The sequence below is a fragment of the Eucalyptus grandis genome, chromosome 5 (genome assembly GCF_016545825.1).
Source record: "Eucalyptus grandis isolate ANBG69807.140 chromosome 5, ASM1654582v1, whole genome shotgun sequence".
Taxonomy (NCBI): domain Eukaryota; kingdom Viridiplantae; phylum Streptophyta; class Magnoliopsida; order Myrtales; family Myrtaceae; genus Eucalyptus; species Eucalyptus grandis.
Window position 1 is genome coordinate 62335264 of NC_052616.1, and position 8127 is coordinate 62343390.

At 40.7% G+C, this 8127-nt stretch overlaps 1 protein-coding gene across 2 annotated transcripts; it reads left to right on the forward strand.

Moving 5' to 3' along the window:
* Positions 1-927: 927 nt before the first annotated feature.
* LOC104445828 (protein SUPPRESSOR OF FRI 4) lies at positions 928-7363 on the forward strand. 2 transcript variants are annotated; one of them, XM_039312639.1, is made up of 8 exons: positions 928-1278; positions 2626-2726; positions 3760-3886; positions 4303-4523; positions 4608-4679; positions 5915-6069; positions 6164-6217; positions 6885-7363. In XM_039312639.1, exons 1-8 carry the CDS (start codon positions 1085-1087, stop codon positions 6954-6956), a joined length of 996 nt encoding a protein of 331 aa, XP_039168573.1. In that variant the 5' UTR covers positions 928-1084; the 3' UTR covers positions 6957-7363. The 2 variants fall into 2 exon arrangements, with proteins under 2 accessions (XP_039168573.1, XP_010058057.2); XM_010059755.3 differs by having other exon boundaries at positions 929-1278; positions 4303-4679.
* The last annotated feature ends 764 nt before the right edge of the window (positions 7364-8127 follow it).

Genomic DNA, 8127 nt, shown 5'->3' on the forward strand with positions numbered 1-8127 from the left:
AGCGATGGCCCGCGACTAGCCAGACAAAGCTTGACGACCTCACTGGAGCCTCATTTGCCCCTAGCGAGGTTGCCCCGAGCCTTGCTTGGCCATTACAAGGCTCAACCTTCCTAGATCTTGTGAGGTCAAGCCTTGCTCAGCCACTGTGAGGCCAAGCCATGGCGAGGCTTGGGAGGATCTCGTCGGTGGGTGGTGAGGCTCCCAAGGCCGGTGACCTCATTTGGCGATCGCCGACGACCGGCTAAGAAGAAGGAGAAAGAAAAAATAAGGAAAAAAAAAATGTAATAAAATTATTAATATATTAAAAGAAATTTTAAGCCATAAAATATTTTAGGGTTGTACCAAACGTGTTTTTGTTCTCGGAATAATTTCTTTTTTATAGTTATCAAATACCTTAAAATATTCAAAAATTATTTCCAAAAATAAAAGTAGAAAAAAATGTTTTTTTGAAAAAAACTGTTCATAAAAATAGAAACGTTACCATACCCATATTTAGTAATCGGACCCTCATTGACGTCGAAAAAACTCAAAACATAGTTCCGGTTACTTCGTATTTCAAAAGATTGATCCGTCCTATTTTACCAAAAAAAAGAAGAAGATGGATCCGTCCTAAGTTCATTCTGAGTTACATTCCTTCTCTTAGAGTTTCGATCCTTTTTGCACGTTTTTGCTAATGATAATAGTTAAAAAAAGCAAATTCGCATCTCAATAAAGTTTCGGACGATTTTACCCTCGAAGGCGATGGCTTGACTCGGACCCCGGCCGCCGGCCCGGCACGTCGTCCATCATGGGCCCCACCGCGAGCCTACGTGGCCGCCTCCTATTGGCTCTCCGGACCGACGGGAGCATCCTACGTCAGCCTCCGAATCTACATGTCTTCTCGAAAGATCCAACAACGAAAACGTACATCTCTCTCTCTCTCTCTCTCTACAATCTCATTCCCGACCCGAGAGAGAGAGAAAGCGCGAAAGAGGGGCGACGCATAAACCCTAGCTCCTCCCGCCGCCGTCCGCCGCCGTCGAGCCCCGCCGGAGATCGAGATCGAGAGGGATCGGGTGCGGAGGCTTTCGATTGGAGGGTGCTGATGGGGAAGAAGAAGAAGAGAGCGTCGTCCAAGGTGTGGTGCTACTACTGCGACCGGGAGTTCGACGACGAGAAGATCCTGGTGCAGCACCAGAAGGCCAAGCACTTCAAGTGCCACGCCTGCCACAAGAAGCTCTCCACCGCCTCCGGCATGGCCATCCACGTCCTCCAGGTCCACAAGGAGGCCGTCACCAAGTACCCCCCTCTCTCCCTCTCTCCCTCTGTCGTTGCTTGATTGTTGCGGTGCTTTTTGTTCTATGCTGTCGGTTTCGGGCGCGTGGTTCCGTGTTTTTTCCCAAGTATTGTTGGAGAAATTTCGCGATATTTTGTAGTTTTCCCACGCTTGTTGATCCGGGCGACGACTTTTGGGATTGGGGGTGCTCTCTGGGTTTGGCTCGGTTGGGTTGGTATGGGTGGATGAGAATTCTAGTTGCTGGGATTTTCTTTAGCTCACCGAATGGTGATTGTTTGTAGTTCGCGTTCGATTCTCTTTTTTTCTCATTTTTTTGATTTATGAGAAGTAGGCATTTTTTTTGTTTACAGTGACAATCCACCTAGTTTGAGCACGGAAAGTGAAACCGCGATCTTAATTTAGATGGTTTTTCTCCCTCTTTCGTTTAGTATGGTTTCTGATTGGGTTAAGGTTACCCTTTTGATAAAGTGCTACATCGTATATGCTATAGACTATGCATTAGATTTGCCTGGTGTTTTGATTTTTTTTTTTTTTTTTTTTAAGTTTTAATAGGTAAAAGAAAATATTACTAAGGGGAACCGAGGGGAACTCATGTGGAAAAAGGGCTAGGTGCCAAAAGAGCTCATTTACAAGACAAATCATCTACAATGTCAATTAAAGCATTTACATCCGCACATAACATTCCACTATACCAAAATATAAGATCTTCAGCCAACTTTCAATAATTGCGAAAGTAGGCGTCTCCCTCTCTTATTCCGCTCTTTCCAAATTAACCAAAAAACGGCAAGAGGGATGAAAAAAATCCTCCTTTGCTTAGCATGAGGCGGAAGAAGACCTTGCCATACCCATAATTCTTGTCCTCCTATAACCCAAGACAGCCCAGTGCATGCCAAAGTGGCCACCCAGTTCATCTCGTCCGTGTATCGTGAAGGAGATGTCTCACTGTCTCTGCCTCTCCCTTGCAACGAAAATCATCTATTGACCAACACAATCCCTCTTTTTTGCAAATTGTCTAATGCGCGATTATGTTCCCAAGATGCATCCCAAACTAAAGTTGAAACTCTAGTTGGTACTCCCACTTTCCAAATAGCACTCCATGGAAAAGCCTTCCCCTACCACCAACAATCTTCTTTTCAAGTACAGAAAAAAGGTCCATGTCTACCACTAGCCCTAGACAATAGTGAGGCAAATCTTAGAGTTACCTGACAAGTAAAAAAAGCTGACAAAGGACTCAAGACAAAGTGTCCATACAAGTGGCTGGTGTCCTCATGTTCTTTTTCAACTCTAGTTTCCTTGCTCTAATGCTTTTTTATTTTGATAGTTTCTTCTCTGGTGCTGTTGTTATGCAGGGTTCCTAATGCTAAGCCTGGTAGAGAATCTACTGAAATTGAAATATATGGAATGCAAGGAATCCCACCTGATGTCTTGGCTGCTCATTATGGAGAGGAAGGTGAGGATCCTCATGCATGCATGCGGTCGCGCTACGTATTTATGTGGTGATTGAAAGTTTATTTGAAGTAACTGGGCGCTTGGAGTGCTTCTATGTAGGGGTGTTACTTTTATCTTATACATTTTTTTAAAAGTAAATTAAGATGCTTGATCTTCTGGGCCAATGATATTCTTGATAGAGCCATTAAGATTTTAGAGGTCTAGCTTTGGTGTCACGATTGGGGTAATCCCTTGTGAGTGGAAGGTAGGGGTTCAAGTCATGCAAATGACCTTTCTTCGCCCTTGCATAGCTGAGAGCCTCATACACTTGGGGATCATAATTAGGGCCATACAGTTTTGTCGAATTTATTGATCAGCTAGAGGTCCAATTATACCTTTGTGCTGTTAAAGTATACAGTAGATTCACTTTAAATGGGTGGATCATTTTTTGTTTTTCATGCTGACCAGTGGCTGAGCAATCTCTTTAGATTGTTAATTGTTCCAATTATGTGTAAATGCTTGCCTAAACTTCTCTAGAAATTTTTATACTCTTGAATTGTGGTAGAAGTAGTGTCTTTTTTTGGCAAGAGAGGATGTGGAATTATATGATGCAACCTTGAAATTTAAAAGGAAATGGTACAATAAGTACGGATTGTGTGTCTTATGGAGTACTGAAGGGCTTTGACTAGGGGTGATATGCTTGGATTTCCTAATGCATTTCTTTAGCCTCGTAATAACATGTATATTTAGGAGGTCCATGTGTGAATTTAAGTTGAGTTTTGTTTAAAGGAAAACAACATCTGCATACATAAGTATCTGATATTTTTAATATGTCAATTCAGTCTTCATTTTGACTTAAAACTGATTCGATCATTTGGAGAAATTATTCGGACCTGGTTGGGTACTCACCATGATTGGATTATGTCATTTTTTATGGTTTCTATGAGAAGCTGAACTAATTCTGCTATGTCCAGTATGTGCAGGAAACTTTCATAAAAAGAAATGGGTGGCAAATGATGGTTATTCAGTGTCTTAACATTTAGAACGTTTTGCAGATGAGGAAGCTCCTTCTAAAGCAGCCAAAGTCGAGCCTCGATCTGCTCCGCTTGCTCCTAACATTGTTCCTGGAGCATTGGGGGTCAGATATCCTCCTCAGCCGACCTTAGGCACAGTGCCACCAGTGTAAAGTTTTTCCTCATCACTTTATCCCTTTTTGAGCTGCTTAATTTCTCCTTAGGCTGTAATTTAACATCAGTGGTTATTTAGCTGTAAAAATAAGGAATTTCTGTTTCTTAATGTTTATGCCCTGATGATGATGTAGTCTGTCCTTTGGCTTTGCTGGTACAGTATGGGTCCCAGGACATCATGTGATAGCAATTTTACAATTTAATTTGTTTTCAATAAAATGTGGAATCGTGAACAGAAAATGAATGAGGTGTATGCTGGTGAATGTAATATCTCGTCAGATGAGCATTATTAGCCCTCTGTAGATTGTTTGTAGTGCATCAGCTCTTTAAAAAGTTATTTCCACTTCTATTTTGTGTTTACAGGTCAGGCTGAGCTGACTTTATGCTCTCATTGATTAATTGTTTTTGCAGTTATAATGCTTTATCAGTGCCTCCTGGTGGTTGGGCAATCCCTCCGCGTCCACAACCTTGGTTTCCACCTTATCCAGCAGTTTCACATCCTCCTCCTATGCCTGCGCCTTTGCCTCCAATGCAGCAACCGTTGTTTCCTGTGCCAACGGCAGTTCCATCCACATCATCTGCTACATATCCATCTTCATTGCAGATAACTCCCCCTGGACTGCCTTCCTCCAGTACTTCTCTTCCTGTATCTCAGCCCTTGTTTCCAGTTGGTAATAGCAGTATGCCGATGCAAAGTACACCATATGTCTCACCAGGCAATGCTCAAAATTCCCCAGCGGATCTCAAGAGCTTGGCTGCCCATGCTAGTGTCAGTCCAACAATAGCAGGTAGTATTCTGCTTCACTACTCAAAGGTTTGAATTTTCTTCGGAACTCTTGATCCCAACAATCACTATTAGTTTGCAGTTATTGGAACTTGGAAGTCTCTTTATTTTGGTCTTGCATCGTGATCGTCATTGGACATAGTGTGTGTGAGAGCATTTGATGCTTGTATGCCAACTTTAGATAATCCCATTATTTGTTAAGTGTATATTTAAAGCCAGAAAGACAGATTGTTGATTATTAGGCCACGATTATGTAAATTATCAGTTGAATTGAGTTAAATTGCTAGGTTCCCAAAAGTAGTCGAAATGAATTAGAAAAGATGGAGATAGGTGTATAAGCATTATACGAAAATGAGGTGAAGCATTTAGACTGAAAAACTAATGTGGACATATATTTTAGAAAGAGTGATTCATCATTGTCAAATTATTGAAATGCGAGAAACATCATGTCCGACTATAAGTCTGAGAAACCATTTTGTCTATCTGATTCTGATACAATGATATTTTGCATTGCTGGGTTAACAGTGTCTCATAGAAAGGTAAAATGTCCATAGCTAGATCTCACAATCAGTAGCAAGGTTTTCATAGTGATTAATTTGCAAGCGTTTCTATTGGTTAGACATTATCAGGTTTTTTATAGTGGCTTCTTTGGAATTGGACTGATCAAAAGATAAAAGTGAGTCAATTTGGTTGAGTGAAAAAAATGTTAATCATCAAGAGAACCGTGTATTCTGTAGCTTTTTTGTGTGGTCTTGCTTTACTGGGAATGTGGTTTGGGCTTCAACAATTTTCACTATTCGGAGATCTTTCAAATATAGCTACCCAAGCATGAATGATATTGCTGTCTCCTGACCTTTGTAAGTTGCAGTAGATGTTACGTTCCTGTTGCTTCATTCTTAATTAATGTACATAAACGTACATATGAAGCGTCTGAGCAACTACTGAAACTGAGCTAAGCTGGCTCTTAGATATGCATCAACCCTTCTGTGTCTTTCGGTATAAAACTGTGAGCGAAGCAATGTTCTGTGCCTTTATTTTTTTTTTCTTTTGCCAGACAACTGCTATTCATTGAATGTTTTACTCAAGAGGGTTTGCATCTAACATGTGTGTTATGTCAATGACTGTACATCGTCTCCTAACGTGAGTTAAGATTTCCATCATTTTGCACTCGATACTGATCCTTTGTGTCTAATGGGATTATATTTAATTTTTTATGGCATTTTTTTTTATAAATAATAGATGGGTCCGTGGTGAATTCACATTCGTATGCATCCGGTCCAAACACTGGTGGTCCTTCAATTGGACCTCCTCCAGTGATTACGAATAAAGCTCCAGCAACCCAGCCTGCAACTAATGAAGTCTATCTAGTTTGGGATGATGAGGCGATGTCCATGGTAATTACTTTCTATTATATATAATGTCTTTTTCACTTTCTTCTATCGTTCCTTGGGCAATGGTTTTTATGGTTGTTACTGAAAACGCTCGCAGGAGGAAAGAAGAATGTCCCTACCAAAATATCAGGTGCATGATGAAACCAGCCAGGTAAGTCTTCACTGCCTTTTCAACATTCGACGTTCTTATGCACCTCTAACCAAGTAAGTAGGCTAAATGCTTCCTGATTTTGGATATGATTGTACATGAGGTATATGTAGAAGGTACTGCCTTAGAAAATTTCATTTTTTTTTCCTCATTTAGAGTTGACGTACCTGAGAAAAAAAAAATCTAGAATCAAATAATTTACTGCATGAATCGCATTGTCAATGTCGAGCAATATATTTCTTTAGTGGCCTTCTTCCAGTCTGCAAGCAATTCACCAACTTGTGGGCATCAAAATCAAGTAGGTATTTGTTTTTCCTTGTATCAATCCCAAGCCTGTTGTCGTAGGAACAATGATACTCAAAGCTAGCATCAACTCTCTTGAGGAGGGTTATTTAACTCTTACAATAATGCATTTCTGATTCTGCTCATTTGTCTTATTCCCAATTCCTAAATGTGGGTTTTGGCTGGGCTGAGGATGTACCAACAGATACTATTTATTGTTAGCATCATTACAATTTACTTTATTGATCGATCAGTCCATTCAGGCTTGGCTCAGGTCAGATTCTTTTGCAATATTTGGTATCTTCGAGGAGGAAAAGCTTGATGCACGAGTTGTCCATGAATAGTGATGACTGCTGTCTTCTGATATATATGTTGCTTTATTTTGCAGATGAATTCAATTGATGCAGCCATAGACAGAAGGATATCAGAAAGTAGGCTTGCTGGTCGGATGGCATTTTAGTTCATCCCAGCACTCTGCAAGGGATTCTTGGAGGAACCTGAGGTGCTTTGTATGTCACAGTAAGTTCATTCATTTACAGCAGGCAGTGTCACCAGTTTCTGTTGGGGTTCAACATTTTCTAACTGCTGGGCAATACAGTCAGAATTGTATCATTTGGAACCTGGGTGGAACGATAGTAATTCCTTAGTCGAGTTTTCCCTTGATGAGTTAGGAAATGTCCTCTTCCATTTCTTCTTTCCCGAGGGATGTAAGAGTGCAATTTAACCCATTCGATTGCGATTATTTTTAGGTGACTGATTTGGCATGACTATTTGGTGTTGTAGGCTGGGATACGTGTATAATTCCTTTTTATCTATTCTTTCCCTGTGATATCAAAATTATGCAGTATAAAAGCTACTTTGGATTCTTGGGTATGAATTCATATTTACTGCTCTATTGCTGAAAATATGAGCTTGTGGAAACATGCTAAATGCGAAATGTGTGAGATGACTGAATCCAGGGTGGTTGCAATTGTGCTGTCGATCCTCTACAGGCTGGCTTATCGGAATTCCTGTGTGCATAAGCATGTTTCGTCCCTACTCATTCGTTCTTGCACCTGAAAGATATGCAAACTGGCGAGGTTCACTTAGCGAGCCACTTTCTTGATTTGTTCTTTGTCTAGAGTTATATTATGTTTATCGATGCCTAGCCCTTTTCACTTTTATCCTCAGTGTGATGCCTTATCCTATGAATTACATCCTTCAACAAGTAGTTATCTAGGTGTCGTTATGCATTATCATGGTAGCATCGCTATCGATAGTCTAATCATATGACAAACCTGTTATCTTGCTCATGGTGCACAGGGAGCTTCAATTACTTCAGGAGAGGACCGAAGCATTCGGTCACTCCACTTATCGCTGTACATTGCATTTGTCATTCATGTTTGCTCCGACGTACACAAAAGGTGACTCAAATGATTCGGTTAACAGCATTACAGAAACTCCTATTTGCATGATCAGTGCCCTGGTGCTTTATGCAATGCGTATGATCCAGACACATGTTAAGAGACGTACAATGTTGCTGAATCCACACGGAAAATTCTCAATCGATTAATATGGAGAATGAAGGGCGCCAAGTGGTTTTTGTACAGCTCAAACGTCTTAAATCTCAATTCCAGCGTCCTTGAATTGTT